This window comes from Acartia tonsa, chromosome 6, assembly GCF_053477335.1.
Source record: "Acartia tonsa isolate MP-2025a chromosome 6, ASM5347733v1, whole genome shotgun sequence".
Classification (NCBI taxonomy): Eukaryota; Metazoa; Arthropoda; class Copepoda; order Calanoida; family Acartiidae; genus Acartia; species Acartia tonsa.
In genome coordinates, this window is record NC_137265.1 from 22,913,805 (window position 1) to 22,934,194 (window position 20,390).

Genomic DNA, 20,390 nt, shown 5'->3' on the forward strand with positions numbered 1-20,390 from the left:
CTAAAATCCCTGTTAGCCTAACCAACCAACCACCGCTAGCGCGATGAGAAAGCTCCCCTTCTATAATAGTTCATTTTTAATTCCCTTGCTTCTGTTCTGAAAGACTTTCCTAGTGAAGTAGCCGCAGTGGTTTTATCGATTACTTTTATTATTCTGCGACTGCCATCAAACCAAAACAATCGGGGCTTTTAGTAAGTTAAAATGTTTTTTTTTTTTAATTGTAAATCATAGAAAAAAATATTTTTTTTTTGTTTTCAGGTAACTAGGACATTTTTAATACTTGAAAAATTTTATTCAATTATTTAGAAATAATTTTTAAGTTTTTATAAATAACAAATATTTACTAAAAACCGCTTTGCAGAAAGGATCGATATGTAAATAAACATATTTTGTCGTCTTTACTACAAACGAAAACGACATTTTAAAGTGTTAAAGATAATACTTCTTGCGCAGCTACTAAATACCTTAAATTTTTTATTTTGATAAAAGATTTATAATTAATGAATGACCTTCTTTTTAAATGTTTTATTTTAAAATCTTATTTCATTTGGTTTGTTGACGATTAAATCTATTCAAGTCGATGAAAAGCATTATTTTATCGACAAAACATGTAACCGGCTGTGAACATAACATGAAATTGTTGACACTTTTGTAGGAGCGACATCTAGCGACGATTTTTTCGTTCTATGTGATTTTTTCTAAAGCTAGCTTTTTCTACTTTATTGCAATTTTTCTATTTCTGTCCATTATCTAAAATTAAGAAATTTTTAGATTTTTTCTTATTTTCATGAAAAGCTGACTTTCCTAAAATGTAAGAAAAAAACTTAAATTTTCCTCTTATTTGTTGACCAATCCAAAATAATAAAGGGGAATTTTAGCCAATAGGATGAAAGTAGAACATATAACAACTAATGAAAATTAAGATATTTCTTTGTTTACATCCTGTATCCAATAATAAAGAAGACACTGATAATCAAGCCAATAGCAACTCTTATTTTAGTTCTTCAATAATAACAGAAAACTTTCAAACAAAGTTGCAAACTCAAAGTGAAATATATTTGACATATTTTTATTTTTTTTTAAATAACCAATAGGAATGACTGCAATGATGTATTCTTAAAAGTTTTGTAGTTTAGGAGAAGAGAAAATCCAAATATTTTAATGATTAATCAAATTTTTTTCAGGTTTTAGGTTGTTAAATTTCTAATATTTACACATATATAAAACAAAAAATTTAAAACTTTTACATTAATTAAATGGTAGTTAGGTTATTCTTTATATGATAGATGATTTTTATTCCAATTTTATGAGAAATTATCATATTTATGAATTTTTTCAGAATAAAATTTGAGATTGGCAACCCTGACTTCAGAAAATCAGACCAAAACAAGATGGCGGGTAAGAATATTTGTTTCCATTTTTTGCAATAACAATTTTTGCATATCCTCCGAGTGAAATTAGCGATAGGAAGTGAAATTTATCGTTAAATAAGTGAATTTTATTGAGTATAGTATATAAACGTTAACAATGACCTAACCCCTTTCACTACGGATAACAGAGATAGAAACTTGTGAATTTTGATTTATTTACGTTTTAGAAAGATACGTCGCAGTGAGCTAAAAGTGATCAAATAAGAAATGTTTGGTTCATGTAAGATTATTTAATTTTATCTCTTTACACAAATTGCTACTTGCATTCTCTTTAAAAAAATACCTGGTCAAGTTATGGATATCAATGTTTGCCCAAGTTTGAAAGACCTTTGTTTTCTTTTCATGTCCAATTAAAAAATTAAAACAAATCATATTGTTTATATGGAAAATTGATTTAATGTTTCAAAATTTCTGACCTTTTTTCTTATAACTTTGCCTCAAAATTTGATCATACTTAAAATAAGTCTAATTCATTTTCCAAAAACTATAAATATCAATACGTACTTGCCTAATTCTTATTATCAATAATTTTGTTATTGTTGATTTTATAACAACAAAACTAGTTATACCTAGTTGTTAATTTAAATGGGCGGAGTCGAACAAAGAAACTCTTTCCATGAGTAAAAATAGAACTGATAAATTCCTAGCTAAGAACATAATCTATATCTATTATTTTTTAATTTACAATAATAAATTTAAAGGCATATATTGTACCATTTGAATTTCTAAAACAATAGCTAAGATACATAATACCTATTGTTCTAGCCTAAAGTTCTATTTTGCTCCTGCATAAATCTGTAAAATGGAGTTCATAAATATCAAGATTTTTTTGATATTTAATGACTAAGAATTAATTTTTCTATATGTGTACTTTTCATTGTGGTCATTTTTGATTTAATTGTATCATTTCTTATCAATCCGTTTTCAAACATAAATATACATATACATAAGTACATATTTCAGTGATATAAGTACTTTTTATTCGTTTACTATTTTAGTAGCATAGTTACTTTATAACATACTAGCGGCTTCGCCCCTAGCCTCTAGGGGCTTTGCCCTATATAGTTTTGGGAAGTCAACCCTCCTTAATAGAAATATTCAAAAAAATATTCTTTGTTTAATTACTCTGTGGTAAAATTAAACCCAGGTTGTGCGCTTTATGCACAAAAATTTTAATTTGTACAAATTAAACCCAGGTTGTTTGCCGTATACACAAAAATTTCAATTCGTAAAAATTAGACCTAAGTTGTTCACATACACAAAAATTAAAATTCAAAAAAAAATATTTAGATTTTTTTTTTGGGGGGGGGGGGATTCATGGGGGCTTCACCCCATGTTGCAGTGGGGTTCCCCCACCCCAATTACTGGTTTTTGTTTTAAAAAAATTTTAAAAAAAAATTGGGAAGTGGGGATTTTTTTATTTTTGGGGGGGTTGGGGTGTCCCACCCCCCAAGAAAATAGCTTAAAACCACCAGAGGACCAGTAGGTATATTCCTAGAAGGGTAGAGCCCAATTTGATCATGCAGCAGTTACTGAGATTTTACAAAAAAATGTAAAAAAAAATTTTGGGGGTTGGATTTTTTTTATTTTTTGGGGGGTTAGGGGTGTCCCACCCCCCAAGAAAATAGCCTAAAACCTCCACAGGACCAGTAGGTATATTCCCTGAAGAGTAGAATCCGATCGGTTCAGTGGTTACTGAGATCTTAAGGGACAGACAGACAGACGGACAGACAGACGGACAGACGGTCAGACGGACAGACGGACAGACATCAAGCTACTTTGTATTATAGATATTCTGTTCAAAACTGTACAGAAGGCTTTTGTAATGAGCTCAACGAATTGTCAGTTCTTACTCGATCTTTCTTTTTATCTGTTCAATGTTTCTTAAACCTTGTCATTACTTGAGACGTTTAGATTTGTCCAGTAACTGCTCTCTCAGACGCGTGACAACATAGTTGATGTATGACAGTACCTTGGCCCATAAACTGGTGCATCATTTGACTTTGTATTGTTTATAAAGATAAAAGTCTTTCAATCATAAATTTGGTTGCCTAGAGTCCCTTGCTTTAAAGTTTACCTAATTGTTTGTTAGATTTTAAATATACTTTTATTTAGATATATATTACTGCCAGGAAGACCCTGACGAAGAATCGGAGAATGGTAAGTTAGTTAAATATGAGCTCAGCTCCTCTATTGTTCACTTTTAATAGTTTGTCTTTTTATAGGAATATGCAATTGCATTTTTTTTATTTTATTCAGAGGAAATACCTTTTATTTTGCTATCCTTTATCAACATTATCTAGTAATTCTCAGCAGCAAAACTACTCCACAATTTTAAATGTCTGACATTAATGAAGTCTATTTAATGATATTAATGCTTGACTTGAAAAATTTTCTTCTTCTGAAAGTAGGTATATATTAAAATATTTAGTTCTGATTACATTTCATTGTATTTTTTAAGAAATACAATTCTTGATCCTCGTTCCCAAGATCTTGATATTTTTCTGAAAGAACGAGAGCAAGTAATTTTGAGTTATATCATGCAAATAATCACCATGGTTATACAGGGTGAGTCAGAAAAAACTGAGTTTTTCGATTTTCAGAATCAACCAGAAGGAATACAGAAAAAATAATTATATTTCCTTGTTCTCTGTACAAAAGCACATCAAACTTGTAAAAGGTGTTTTTCATTATCTCTAAAAATGCGGCCTCTATGATAGGTGTATGGTGTCAAAAAATGCCTTTTGTTGATAAAGAAAAAGAAATGTTGATAAAGAAAAATTAAAATAACTCATCCATTTTGTATAAAAAAAATTTTAAAACTTCAATATTTATTTAGAAAAAGGTCTAAGAAAAGTACTTTAATGAGTTTTAAAGGTAAAATGCTTTTTGGCTCCTCACAAAAGCATTTTTAGAATACTGCAATTTGTCATTTTTTCATATTTCTTGATTGTGATGCATGTGGTTTAAAAGAAGCTTCTATAATAACATAGCTTATAGTAAAAAGAAAAAAAACCTTTTTATTTGACAAAAAAATCTCTTAAGATAAAAAAGTTATCAAGGTTTGAATTTTTAAAATAAAAATGCCTTTTAGAAACCCTACCCTATTTAAATAAAGTTATTATGATGGATTATAACACACAAGTATAATTTGTCAAAAGAGGGCGGAGATTTTGGAGATTAAATCCAGTCTTGCACCAAATATAGAGGAAATTCAGGGGGAGGGGGGAGGAATTTAGGTAACAAGATGAAATATTTCCAGTCATGGGGAATTAAATCTTATAAATAGATTACAACAAAACGTTTGATTTATAAATTAATAATTTAATTTTAATAAATTGTATTTTTAAGATGTTAAATATTTACAATATAATTAATAATAATCAAAAAATATGTTTGTTTATCTTTTTAGAATGGTAGACATTTTATATTATAAATAAATCTACCTAAAAAGTACAAAATAATGGCTCAAAAAGTCATCACACACACTTTTGGAAATCTTTATGCTTTAAAAAGCGCCGTTGTTTTCAGAGATATTCAAAAACACCTTTTCTAAGTTTAATGTATATTTTTATAGAGAACAAGAACCTATAATTGTTTTTTCCATATTCCTACTGGTTGTATCAGAAAATCGGAAAACTCAGTTTTTTCTGACTCACCCTGTATATGAAATAGCTTTGAAATTTTAAGTTATTTTTGATGAAATATCATTAAATCTTTTGATGGGTTCTAAGTGCAAAATAAAATAACACTCATCAAATGCTGTAAAATGCAAGTACATTAATCAAACTGTTTACATTATTACAATGTACAAAACCCTTTTCCTAAATGTACATTTTTCATCGAAAAGTTGTCAAAGCAATTGATGTTTTTTAATCTCAACTCGTTATACCTACATATTCAAAAATTTGGCTAAGACCATTGTAGACCTTTTTTTTATTCATATAACAAAAACCAAGTGTTAAAACCACAAAAATGCCTTGAATCACTGCTGGAAGGTTCTTAACATCACTTGCTCTTGGTCGTATATAGCCCTGTCAAGTAGAAAATAAGCAAAAAATACTGATTAACAGCTCTTTTACTTCATTTAGACCCTTCTGTAAATATTTTATTTATTTAATTTAATTTCTAAGCTTTGCTGCTAAAAGATATTGTACTCGTTGTTTTATGTTTTTTAGAATTAGTCCGATCTTCTGGAATATAATATTAGACTTAAGGCACAGTAATTTTTTTTATTGTCGACAATCCGAATGAAAACCAAACATAATAATCTAATTTGATAATTTGATTGAAGTAAGGGAGAATTGAGATATTTAGAGTTATATCTTAATATTTAGACCACTTGCTCAAAGTTTATGTTTTGATGGTTATTGGTTTCTAATGAATGTAAAGTTTTTCATACTATGAAAGTATTAACAATTCAGCATGATATTATATTTAAATTGATTTATGAAAAATCAAAAGTATTCAACACCTTATTCTATTCGATATTTGAAATATATTTCGAACTTATTTTTACACTTTAAGTGGAAACGTTAGCACATGATGGTTATTTTTCAGCATACAGTGATCCAAATTACGGGGGGGTCAACCCCAATGCCGGCCTCACCCCCCTGGAGAAGATGGAGAAATATGCCTCGGCGAACAACATTCTAAACAGGTAGGCAATAGTTTTGTTATGTTGAAGGTATTAGAGAAACGTAAAAAAGTGGCTACAGGAATATTATCTAGTAATTCAAGTATCTGAATTTGAACTTAAGAGAATCAGTGCTACATATGTTCTTGAAACAACATCCTAGTATTGCTTACAAATTATACAGAGCTTTCTGGAAGCAAATATTAGAAACCCAATTTAGATAAAAATTTCTTTCATGAGTCTTTTTATGATGTTTCTAGTTAACTAAGATACTTGGATTATGAGATTAATAGAATAATTTTGTCAATTACAGCCATAGGGAAAGTATGGTACTGAATTTTATGAGGGGACAATGCTCATTGATTCCTTTACAATGAAATGTTTTAATTTTTTCATTTTCTCACTTACCCTATGCGTGGATAGTCTAAAAGTATTAGGTTTTCAGATTTATTATTTAAAACTAAATTATCAGAACCGTAAATTAAAAGCACTAACTGTCGCTTTCTTTTTACAACACTTCCATCAATAAACACCATATTTATATTATTTGCTATTATGAAACATTATGTAGATCTGGATAAATATCTTTTTGTACATTTTTCATTCTGGATCTCTTTCTGGCTTATAAATATATTGCTTAATTCGCCACAATTGGACCATTTGAAGGGGAGGGGGGGGGGGGGGTGTATCAGAAGGAAAGGTGGGTTGTCTAAAATCATCCAGAAACCTATGTGAAGAATTCCTTATAGGTCCAGTTACTTTATATTATTTGACTAGCGGCTGCGCCCCTAGCATCTAGGGGCTCTATATTCGAAATGCTAAATAAGAGCAGAAAAATAGCTTAAAACCATACCCAGACTTATTTATATTATTTATAAAAAATAAAATAGCCTAAAACCATCTCGGGGCCTATACAAAGCTTCGCTCTAAAAGAGAACCATATCGGTTCAGTGGTTAGCGAGATCCTTCGCTACAATATATAGAATATGGCAAATAATTGTGATAGGTTGCGTGAAAATATGTACTTTCATTAAAGCATTATGCTAATTCAACATTTCACATAACTTAATAGCCATGAGCTCCTATATACCCCTAAAACCTACCCTAGATAAGTTAGAAAAAGATTCAGTGGTTATCGAGACTTTTGCAGACTAATAAACAGACAGAGAGTCTGATAAAAATATCTTATATTATGTAAGGAATACACAAAAATTACATTGTTTTCGTGTTTTTGAAAGATGTTTTTAAGAAAGACTATAAATTCTTATATCTTTTTGTTTACCACTAGCATTTCGGTTTATTTACCCATACTTAGAAGTAGAACTATTTTCAACTTGTACTATTAGTTATTACATAATCAAAACATATGCAGCTATTACTTCCTTTAAAAAATGTTTATATACATATACAATTGCAAAATATTAATATAACTTTTGTTTTTAGACATTAAACAACAACAAATAAAACTTGCAAATTAAAAACTGATAGCAATAACCTTCTGATGGCGTTAAACTTCTTTTTAAGTAAATAATAATCATTATTTTACTGAATGAATTATTTTTCTTTATATCGTGTATATATTTATCATAATAAGTATAATTTGTTATTCAATAGGAATTTAGATTTGATTTTTTCAGAATTAATATAAAATGTACTTTAATTTCTTTTAAATGAATGGTTTTTAAGAAGTATCAAATATCATTCAAAATATTAAATTTTCTATTTCTCCAAAATATTAGTTACCTATTTCAAACTCATATATTTAAACTAGTTATTCATTTTTTTGTGTTAGTTTAGATCACATAGGTATTGATTGTGCATAAAATTTAGGATTCTACAGAGTTTCAAAAGTATATAACGATTTCAATATTTCTTAACTGTAAGGGGAAGCGTACAAATAAGCTGAATGTTACGATGGGCCAGCGAAAATTCACGTAAATTATGTATATTTCGCGCATTTATCATTGCTGCGAAGTAGATGTACATTATATAATATTGTTGCGTGTTGATGACTATTCATTTTATTTTAATGCCTCCTTATGCCCATATGCCGTCATAATGGTATGCAAACATAATATTTACGTTTAGTCGTTTTGCTGATAAGTTCTTAGTTTTATTAAAGCAAGATTTTTTAAAGCCTACAAATTTTTTTATGATCGAGGTGTGTTGAATCTTGCTCGCCTGATCAAACCCAACATTTAGATCTTAAATCCCAATTCTGTTTTCCTTTAGTAAAAAGTGTGAAAGAACGCTGGAGAAAATTCCGAGTATTTAGTTTAATTTTGTGCGTTATCTGTTGTTTATCTAGATGTTTGTGTACATAAGGGTCACGTGGTGTGTATTCACTTCCGCATTGCATAAAATAAACAGTGAACAGTGCAATCAAGGATGACAACACTCTTAAAACGAAGCTCTAAAATGTTAGGACAAACGAACATTAAGTGTCGGAACTGAATAAGCAGAATATAATGTATATTTTAAAACTAAATTGTAAGAAATTCTTAAATATAGAATAAGTGTCTCAACCATGACACTTTGGTTGAGCTTGACTTCCGAATTAGCGGGAAGTTCACGAGATCAGTTGGCGAACATACAAACCCCCAATACCAGGAACCATCAAGTTTCAACAGCAGGTTTGAATATAGATTTATTGATGAAATTATTTCAAAGACCTGAAATTACAAGATCAATTAATAAACAGAATAAAATATTATTCGTTATCTTAAAACTTTGAGCACTAAAAAAAATCTTTTTCTTTTCTTATGGTTAAAGAATCTTTGGAAACTTTGGCTTTAAAGGAAAATTATTTGGTTTAATAAATCATTGTTAAATGCAACAATAAGGCACATAAAAATTACTAAAACATATATTAATCATAATTAAGTTTCATGCTTAGCTGGCTAAAGCCTTTTTAAAACTACATATAATCGTCCTATACACCATACTTCTTAATCAAATTAACAAATTCTACCTGAAGCTCTTATGGTTTCAAATCCCTGATATACTAGGGTCGTTCACACTCAATGAGACCAATGATAGGCCCAATTTTGTTCTCCGAAATCTTCACACTCTCATATCTCATTCAAAAGTAAAGAACGTGCGCATCCAAAATAAACAAACACTCTATGCCGCGCCACATTATGAAAGGAAAGCCCTAAAAGACGACATTTGCGCTTTGATTTTGGTTTAATGATAAGGAATTTAATTTCGAACTTGATAAACACAAAGCTTCCTCGAAAAGAGGTTAAGACACACCCCCCGTTTGAAAGTCAAATTAACTTCCTTAACGAGATTCAAGGTTTTTTTTCGCGCTGAGCACTAGCAACATTTCTCACTAAACTCAACTCACCATAATCACATGAGAATGGCCACATCCCGAAAACGTGACAATTTTGCTCCTAACTAAATGAAACCCCGTGAAATGCATACACAATATTATACTCCTCACTAGGACTCATAATACCTCACATTTTAGGATAGAAGGATGGGGATTGGTTTGAACCATACAACATTCCATGCACATGACAATCACAAGATCACATACACAATCCTAAAATGGATAATCCTATTAATCATGATGTTGTAAATATAACAACTACACTAATAATAATCATTTCATAATCAATAGGTAATAAATCATTATTAATAAATCAATAAGTACCTACGAAATCAGGTTGAAATGTAAATGTAAACAATAATGGTAAAAATAAAACGAAATAAATCTTAGACAAGAAAATTAAGATTTATAGGTACTTAAAACTAAATTTGTTAAGCATCAAAAAGAGTAGTAAGAAAAAATTTTTCAAAATCCTTGGGCAGAAAGTTTTTCAAACCTAATGAATAAGAACTGTAATATCTTAATCAACAATAAAACTTTTTAATACTTAAAGAATAGCAAAATAATAATATCTTCGTTAGAATTTTCATTGAAATTATGAAAAAATACCAATTTTTCTTTGTAAAAAAAAATATGAGACTTTAAATATGAATTTTCAATCATTCCTTGATCTGAATAAAAATGTTTTACTTGATTGAAATTCATATATAATTTTAAAAAAAATCTGCTAAAAAATACTTGATTTTTTTCTTAGAATAAATATCGAATCACGCAACCTCGACACATTTATTCCTTTTTGTTAAACTTTTCAGATAAGTTTTAAAATGAATTGTACTTTTGAAAAGAAATTAAACTCAATAAAATTAAATTTGAGCATATGAAATAGAAGAATATTTAATCGCATTTCATTTGATTCTTATTTTAGGCATAAAAATAGGCATATGAAAAATGTGGCTTTTTACTAAAAAAAATCTCAATTTCCATAAAATAAGAATCAATTATTAATCATAATTTTTAACAACTGCCTGACTGATACAGCATGTTCTTCTAGGGGAGATTTTTCTGTCAGTCTGAACAAGACTCTTGCAGTCTTTCTCCCATCCTCAATTCTCGTCACTCGGCCCATCCTCAAACATCTCATCAGGGGATTGGTACTCGTAACCAGAACTATATCTCCGTCAGCTAGTGGCTCTGCCATCTCATCCTTCCACTTGGACATCCTTAATATCTTCGGTAGGATCTCCTGGCGGTAGGCAGTCCAAAACTGGGCAGATAAATCTTCCAACAACTTCAACCTGGAGGAAATTTGGTCCTCCGGTTTCATCGCCACATTGCACAACGGCTGGCGGTCAACATTTCCCAGCAGCTGGCCAGGGGTAATCAGCCGCCAATTCTCCACGTCGTTCGCAGCTTCAATCGTCAGTGGTCTGCTATTCATAATTTTGCTGACCTCCGCCAACAGCACCAGGAGCTCGTTGAAATTAACAGAACTATTCACCAACTTCTTGGACAGCAATCTCTTGGTTAATCCCACCATTTTCTCAGCCTGCCCAATATAATGGTGGGCTCGGGCCGGGATCTGAGACCAAGAAAACTCTACCTGGCTGCCCAACTTCTGCTCTAAAACCTTGCGAGCACCGGATAATTGTGTGCCCATGTCGCTTACTATGATCTTCGGCAGACAATGAACAGCTTCCAACTTGCGCAGGGACAACAGGATACTGCTGGTATCATACTTTTCCAAGGCATCTAACCACAACGCCCCTGAGAATCTGCAGACCACCACGAACACCCACACCTTCTTCGTTGCTGTCTGACTCCTCGTTTTGGCGGCAGCTCTCCTCGTAACCAGCGGACCCATCAGGTCGACTTGCACAGCTTCAAAAGGCCTGCTCGGGACCAACTTGTCAGGTAACACGTCCTTCATGGTAGCACGACATTCCTTAGCCCTCTCAACACTGCAGGGCCAACACTTCTTCACTTCCATGATGGCCAACCTCCTTGCCTTCACAATCCAGCACCAACGGCGGCTCTCAGCTAAAGTTCCACGGACACCAGAGTGAAGCTCAACATGCGCTTCTCTCATAAAAACAGCAGCTAACCAATTACCAGGCTCCAAAATTATTAAACCTGGCATGTCTTCAAATATCATTTTACGGCCGCCAGTAATGGCGTCAATGACTGGCTGTCCTCGACCAACCATTTTAAGAATCCTCATCTCCCTGGTCACATAATTTCCACCGGGACCAACGACAGGCCAGGTCAATGATACTTCATGCACTAATGGATTTAATGACGCATAATTGCCTTTGGCATCATTTATCCACTCATCCTCTTGGCTTCGTGACACAATGAAAAGTTCCGCCGCCGCCATAAAATTGTACAAAGACGGCTTGTACACAGAATCTGCGGCTGCTACATGACTACCAGCGGCTGTAGCCTTACCTTCTTGTCTGCTCTTTAGCTTCTTCAACCAGGTGTTCGCAACTTGCAGGACAGCTGCCATAATACGTTTGGCCTGTCCAAATGATCTCCTGTGCTTAAACCTAAAGACATCTTCAGCGGCTTCTCCGGCAACTTTCATTGAACATAACTTAACCATTTTGGTATTCAACTCCTCTGGGGGTAAAACCTGCTTGACTTCTTCGGCAGTTTTCACCGGCCACGCACTTTCATCCTGGCGCAACCATTCTGGGCCCAATCTGTACCTGGAACCTGGTCCCAAATCTGATACTTTGCAGGTGCTTCTGGTGCCCAAATCTGCAACGTTTTGCGTCCCCGGGACCCACCTCCAGTCATCCTTGTTGGTCGCAGATTGAATTTCTCCAATACGATGAGAATTAAATGTGTTCAACATAGCACTGTTGGAAACTATTTGTGATAAAACACACGATGAATCAGTAAAATACATCACTCTGATAATATCAAAGGGCAGGGCATCTCTGACGGACTTTGCCAACCTTGTGGACATCTGGCACCCCATCAACTCAAGGCGTGGAATTGATTCACACTTGACCGGCGCAACTCTTGACTTAGTGGCTAGCAGAAACGTTTCAAATCCTTGTCTAGTTGGCCACCTCAAATATGCATTAGATGCATAAGCCTCTGATGACCCATCCGAAAACATCATCAAGGATGGAAGGCCAGTTGGTTCATCCGGGACCACACAACGGTCAAACTCCAATTTAGCGACCTCAGCTCTGTCCTCCAGCGACTGAACAAGTTCATCCCGTAGACTTTTTGGAATGAAATCTTGCCAGCCCAAATTCAGCAAACATGTTTTCCGCAGGACAAGTTTAATTCTCAACAGAATAGGGCTGCAAAGCCCGATCGGGTCGAAGGTTTGGGCGGCGAACCTGTGGACCATCTTCTTTGTCAGATTCTCGTCCAAGGCGTCCTGGAGGTTGTACAAATCAGCATCCTCTTTCACCTTCCTTCCCTTGACTTTACCATCTTGGTTGACTCTTGTGGCGATGGACAACACATCGGTGGCTGGCTTCCATATCAGCCCGAGAACCTTGGTAGGCTGGCAATCATCTCCAGAATAAATGACTTGTTTGAAGGAAAAACTACCTTTGCCGATAATCCTGTCGGCCTCTTTCATCATCTCCTTGGCTTCTGGCTTCGATCCTGCTCCCGAAATAACGTCATCTATGAAGCTGTGCTTCTCAAGCTTGACTGCAACTGGAATCTGAGGTAACTTGAACTCCTCATCAGGGTAGGTAGGTATTTGTGGCTCCTTCCATAATTCAGGTTTGGCAACAATTTCACTACCGTTTATTTGTCCCTCTCCATACATCTCCTTGACCTCTGCTTCACTCTTTCCGCCGAACAGGCGGGACGTCAACTTCAGGGCTGTAACTGCCAAATTTCCCGCAGCTAACTCGCCGAAATTTACAACTTTGGTCAGGTAAATTTCAAGTGGACCATCTGGCGTCGGGGAAAATAAAACTCTCTTCATCTGGCTGTCGAACTCTGTGGCCAGGATGGAGTTATAAAACTTGGAGATATCCGCGGTTATACCAACCTTGTAACCGCGGAAAAGCATCAAATGATAAAATATCTTCTGCATTGGCGGCGGGCCTCCCAGCATTATGTTATTAAAACTGGTACCCTTGAACGTCAGAGAACTATTTGCACACAATCGCATGGGTGTGGAACTTGAATCCTCCTTGAAAGCAACCACTATTGATGAACAAGACTTAGGTCCTTCATACTGCAATTCTTCAGGCGTGGCTTTTTGAAAAACGCCTCTTCTTATGGCGTCGTTGAATACCTCCACATACATTCCATAGGTACCTTCCTTGACCATCCTGGCACGATCCTTTTCAGCAATTTTGCGGGCTAAACTCTCATTGTAGGGTAAAGTGTGAGGATCTTCAATATAAGCATATTGACCTGTCCACTTGTTGGACTGCAAGTCTAATGTTAAACCTGCCTCAATTATCCTCTGCCTCTCACGCTGGTCCCAGGTAGTGCCGTCGGCCATAGCCTTGCACTCTTGACAAGCAGTACATCCTGGACAAAGCGCCTGCGGCTGTACGCCAAACGATTCAGACGTCAGAAAGTCTGGCAAAGTGCCTCCACTGACACTGACAGCCTTATAAGCCGACTTTTGATCTCCAGCTCCACCATCAGCACTCGTACAGATAAAACCACTACCAAAAATGGTTCGCCACAACATAGACTGGCCCACTTTCTGGTAGGTTGAAGGAAACACGTCAGGATGTGTATTTCCAATGATGATATCTAAGCCTCCACTAATATATGTAAACCTTTCTGGCGGCATTTTAAATATCTCGGCGGCAGTTTCGGGGTGGACCGAGCGCATCTCGTTGGCCCCGCCGAGGGTAGGCATGACAGCTGCCTCAAACTCCCTCAGATTGCCGTCCCTATCCTTCAAATAAAACACAACATTGCGGCAGGAAGACTCACTACCATCAGCTACAGAAATAGTTGTATATCTGCCGGTAGATTTCAGCTTCAACTTGTTGGATAACTTCTCAGACACAAGTGGCAAATTTGCCCCGGAGTCAAACATTACCGTGGCGTGGCAGGTGCCGCCGCCAGGTGCTACAACAGGAACTAACTGAAGTAAGAAGGTACAGGGGCTGGGTGCAGAACTTGACTTGTAGACTGTATTCACACCAGCACTAGCCTCATGGAGTAACCTGGAATGGTATCTGTCGCAATTATTGGTACCACAAACACCAAGCTTATCAGATTTATTACACTTGTCAGCAGTATGGCCGTCGCACAAGCAGAGTTCACATAACTTCTTCTGCTGGACAACTTTCTTTCGGTCAACCACATCCATCTTCTTAAACGTGAGGCAACGGAAAATCGGGTGTTTCTCCTTGCAGCTCTCCACAGGACATGCACTGTTCCACTTGGAAGCCTTGTCCTTCCCAGCCTTTCCATTCTTATTGTCGCTGCGGCCAGATACTTGCGCGGCGGCAGCTCTATCACGATTTCTCTTGCCGGCGCCACTGTCATAAGACATATCACCGGCCAACATGGCACCCCTGGTCCTCTCCAGCAGCTCTACAATCTTCGGGATGTTTGGTTGGTTCATGCTACCTAGCTCCATCATAATTTTGTCTCTCAAATTTTCAGGGCACTTGTCTTTAAAAATATGAATGAGAGTTAGGTGGTTGTAATCCTTAGCTGCAGAACCAACGATGGCTTCTACCTCCTGCATCATGCTCTTGAAGGTAGCAATTGCGCTAACCACGTCCACAGGTTTATCCACAGGTTTCATCTTGTTCAACTTAGTTAAAATCCTCATGAACCGGCGAGTGTTTGATAAAAACATCTGGTCAAGAAACGCCCATTGTTCATTGTGATCTCTAATCGCTGACACTTGCTTGCGTAGTTCCGGGTTGGTTATCACCTTCTCCATACACAACATCAGACTTAACCTCTGGTCAGCAAATCCATAACCAGAGCATAGATCCTTAAAGACCTGTTTAAAGTTTGGGTAATCCGTGTCAGTACCGTCGAACGACGGCAACAAACTGTTGTCCCAGCGCCCATACTGCGGGTTGGAACTCCGAATATCCACGGCAGACATACTTCTGGAGAGCATGGCAGGTGTCCCACTCTCATCCAGATTAGATGAACGACGTTCCATCTCTCTAAGCATTCGGTACATATCACGTACTTCTTGGCGCAACTCCACGGAAATTTTAAGCACTCCCATGTCCATCTTCACCTTCTCAATGACGTCGAGGTTCCTGGCGACAGTGCTTGACCTCGCGTCATCTGAATCATTGTCAAGCCAGTACAGAATTTTTGTACACTGCTCCAACGACGCATAAACTTTATCTGCAACAGTTTTCTGCTCACTAGCTTCATCCAAATCACGCTTAAACTCGCGCAGCTCACTAGTCTCCACGGCAGGTTTTAGACTTTTTATTAGGTCAGATTGGTCCTTGACCTCACTAAAAATGTCACGAATTGATTTTACAGTCACATTTTCACATGAACTAAAACTTTGGCAGGCTTTTAGATTGTCATAAAACACTTTTAACTGTTCATCAAAAACTTCTAGCCTTTCACTGCCAATAGCGATAGCTCGCTCAATTTTCTGCTTTTTGGTTAGTGGCATATTGATTCACTAGGTACTTATTTCACAGAAAAATTGTCACAGTTTATTGCATCAATAATTCACTGGATGCTATTGATCTCTTGATGAATGCTAACGCCTATTCATCAGATACTTTGAAATTGTCTCAACCATGACACTTTGGTTGAGCTTGACTTCCGAATTAGCGGGAAGTTCACGAGATCAGTTGGCGAACATACAAACCCCCAATACCAGGAACCATCAAGTTTCAACAGCAGGTTTGAATATAGATTTATTGATGAAATTATTTCAAAGACCTGAAATTACAAGATCAATTAATAAACAGAATAAAATATTATTCGTTATCTTAAAACTTAGAGCACTAAAAAAAAATCTTTTTCTTTTCTTATGGTTAAAGAATCTTTGGAAACTTTGGCTTTAAAGGAAAATTATTTGGTTTAATAAATCATTGTTAAATGCAACAATAAGGCACATAAAAATTACTAAAACATATATTAATCATAATTAAGTTTCATGCTTAGCTGGCTAAAGCCTTTTTAAAACTACATATAATCGTCCTATACACCATACTTCTTAATCAAATTAACAAATTCTACCTGAAGCTCTTATGGTTTCAAATCCCTGATATACTAGGGTCGTTCACACTCAATGAGACCAATGATAGGCCCAATTTTGTTCTCCGAAATCTTCACACTCTCATATCTCATTCAAAAGTAAAGAACGTGCGCATCCAAAATAAACAAACACTCTATGCCGCGCCACATTATGAAAGGAAAGCCCTAAAAGACGACATTTGCGCTTTGATTTTGGTTTAATGATAAGGAATTTAATTTCGAACTTGATAAACACAAAGCTTCCTCGAAAAGAGGTTAAGACAATAAGGTTTAAAGACATACCAACATTTCTAAGATTTGATTATAGTAAAATGTTTCTCTTATAACATTGAACTAGTCCTAGTAATCCGTAATCCAAAATTTAGAAGAATAGGATAATTAGTTCACATTAAAAATTGTCAAAAAAGATAAAAATCAACAGGTTTTAAATGGACCGGACGTGCAGACATTATAGTAACGATTATACAGTTGCTATGATTCCAAAATCGAATGTTAATGTATATACCTATAAAGGAATCATCATGCAAAGTTTAAATCGATGGGACAATTCTAGCTTGTCTAATTTAACATAAAAAGCTTGCTGTTACAGACAGACGGACCGATCCTAATTATTGAAAAACTTAGCTTCTAAAAAAGACACAAAAACTAGGAAATAAATGAAAGAAAGTGTGAAATCAAATGGAATTGTGTTGTTGTAATAATATGAATTTCTAATCAGGGAGGGAGGGGACATTGGGCTGATTATTACACAAGTCTCCAAAGTTTTATAATAATCTTTTCTTATTTGTTGGCCCAAAGTCTTCGGGGTCATTTTTTGGATTTTGATAGGTTGAGTGTCCAAAGTTCCAAACGTTTCAACCACTAAATGTAATCTGCAGAAGGGGTATTTTTTGTATCATCATTTGGGAGGTACATCAATTTATTATCCCTTTATATCCCTGGGCTCTAATAATTATAAAAACTAAGCGGAAATGAATGAACACCAAGGGTCAAATATTTGCCACTTACATGCAAGCTTTAGCATTAAGTGCAGCATTTCTATCACAACTTTTTAATACCAATATAACTTAAAAAGTACACTGCTTCGGTACTCACTTTAATAAAAACACCTAAATAACAAAAAAAAATATTTTTTTTCGCAGTTAGTATAGGCAGCAAGAAAGAAAATATTCATAAAAAAAGCTCATGAAATGATGAATTCGGAAAAAAACGTATAATAGCAATTTTGAAATTTAAAAAAAAAATGTAGTATGCGAGGTATACAAGTAATATTTATTTTATGGCTTAATTAGAGATGTGCTACTTTTTAAAGCCGTATTCCAAATCGGCCTAGGATTCATTGTGTCCGAAGTTAAAAGGACCATAGTTTAAAATGAAACTTTGGTATCAAAAGAAAACAAATTATCATATCATGATAATAATGGACATTTCGTTGCTTCGCTTTCAATATTATTCTTGGAATCCTTGTTCAAAGTCTTAAAATGAAAGGACGGTGCAAAATGCCGTGATTAACAATAAGAGCTATCAATAAATTACCTACGGACGTGGACGGACCATGCTTAAATGCAGAAAAGCATCGCTTTTGAAAACATAAGAAGGAGGAGAGAACTATGAGGAAGGGAGGGAATGTTTAGAAAAATGCCATTAATGGGAACACATTAATTACAACTATTTAGTTAGCATCTAACCCGTTAATTACAGAGTAATCTTTCTCAATTATTAAAATTTAAATTTGAAAGACAATTTGTAGTTATATCTTTTTTTTCACTAGCCATGCATTTTTTGAAAAAAATTCTTTAAATATAGAATGCCTTAAGGGGGGGGGAAAATGTGGTGACTCGTGCCACGACATACCAGCAATTTTATTTTGGGTGCTACTCCCTTAGTTTTAGAGATAATTGGGTGAAATCTTTTGGGCTGGGTCACTAATTACCCCAACTAGAGGTATCTTTCCAAAAAAACGGCGGCGGGTCCGCCGCTCCCGCCGTTCGCCGCCATTTTCCGCCGCTGCCAAAAAAAATTTTTTTATTGCATTTCTCGCCGAATTAGGCAATTTGGAATCATTTGAGACCATGTTATTTTTTTCAAAAATTTTTTCCCTTATAACCAACCCTGCGGGGGGACAGTCATTTTTTTCAAATTCTCGTTTATCAAGGTATATCTTAAATTCAGTGCCTCTCCTAAGCTTTTAAAGATATTGAGACAAAACCTTTTGAGGTAGATCAGTAAAAAATATTTGAATAAAAAATGGCGGTGGTACCGCCGCTCCCGCCGTCCACCGCCATTTTCCGCCGCCGCCGCCAAAATTTTTTTTATTGCATTTCTCGCCGAATTAGGCAATTTGGAATCATTTGAGACCATATTATTTTTTTCAAAAATTTTTCCCCTTACAAGCCGTCCTGTGGGCGGCGGAAAATGGCGGTGGATGGCGGGAGCGGCGGTATCGCCGCCATTTTTTATTCAAATATTTTTTTGCTGATCTACCTCAAAAGATTTTGTTTCAATATCTTTAAAAGCTTAGGAGAGGCACTGAATTTAAGATATACCTTGATAAACGAGAATTTGAAAAAAAATGACCAAGTCCCCCCGCAGGGTTGGTTATAAGGGGAAAAATTTTTGAAAAAAATAACATGGTCTCAAATGATTCCAAATTGCCTAATTCGGCGAGAAATGCAATAAAAATTTTTTTTTTGGCAGCGGCGGAAAATGGCGGCGAACGGCGGGAGCGGCGGACCCGCCGCCGTTTTTTTGAAAGATACCTCTAGTTGGGGTAATTAGTGACCCAGCCCAAAAGATTTCACCCAATTATCTCTAAAACTAAGGGAGTAGCACCCAAAATAAAATTGCTGGTATGTCGTGGCACGAGTCACCACATTTCCCCCCCCCCCCCTTTAAGCATTTCGTATGTAATGCCTCTTTTAAATATAATTGATGTTCACTTCAATTCCTTTGAAGATGTAAGCATTCGAACTCATAACCTCCTGTACTACTACAAGAGGTTTGGATAAGATATTTGATTGTTGTAAACATCACTCAACCTCTCTCTAGTTCTCTAACTACTGTTTCTTTGCATATAAACTTACTAGCGGCCTTGCCCCATGCCTGTTGGTAGCGCATTTCTGAGGATATAAGATTTATTAGAGATAAGATAAGATTTATTTTCCTCAAAGGTACAACATATTTTATTAGATATATATCATACACTATGTTACTATGCTTTGATTTGTTTGATTCTTCTGGTTTGTTATGTTTGATGCAGGTTTGATAATAATATAATGATATACATAATAACTATTATTAAGTACCTAGCATGGAATTGGCCGAACTTCGTCTCCACCTAGTTACCAGGCCAGTTCGAATAAGATGAAGATAACATTTTACAATAAAAATTCCATGCAACATTGTACCAGATAGTTAGCATAACCCTTTAAGGGTTGTGGAGCCACTGGTGTACTTTGACGCTTGCTAAGCCGATACAATGTTTTATGTGCAAATAAATAATAATCTTAACAATGAAAGAATAAAATATCTTGCTGTGTATTTCAGACATCCTCCTACTATCAGTTGCAACTTCTCCAAGCGTAAATTCGGAACAATTAAGGAACCAAAACCTCCACTAGGAGTCGCTATTCCCGTTGTGATCCCTTTTCAGCTCTACATAGACAGTTTCCTTTATAACAAATTATTTTCATTATAGAGTGGAGTTTTGTCCGGGTCTAAGGACATCTCCACACCAATAATTACAGGATAACGGCAAATTTCGCGATAACACTTGGTCTAATCC

The 20,390-nt window shown here is 35.3% G+C and overlaps 1 protein-coding gene across 10 annotated transcripts in view; it reads left to right on the top strand.

Moving 5' to 3' along the window:
- Positions 1-1,350: 1,350 nt before the first annotated feature.
- LOC145322145 (serine/threonine-protein phosphatase 4 regulatory subunit 1-like) overlaps positions 1,351-20,390 on the top strand; it is a 180,418-nt gene continuing 161,378 nt past the window's right edge. For 2 of the 10 annotated variants that reach the window (XM_080163948.1, XM_080163952.1), the window contains exons 1-3: positions 1,351-1,398; positions 3,546-3,590; positions 5,991-6,090. In XM_080163948.1, the coding sequence (XP_080020074.1) occupies positions 1,392-1,398; positions 3,546-3,590; positions 5,991-6,090 (152 nt within the window). In that variant the 5' untranslated portion in view covers positions 1,351-1,391. Of the gene's footprint in view, positions 1,651-3,545; positions 3,591-5,957; positions 6,091-20,390 lie in introns of all 10 variants that reach the window. The other 8 variants (XM_080163944.1, XM_080163950.1, XM_080163947.1 and 5 more) reach the window with 5 other exon arrangements.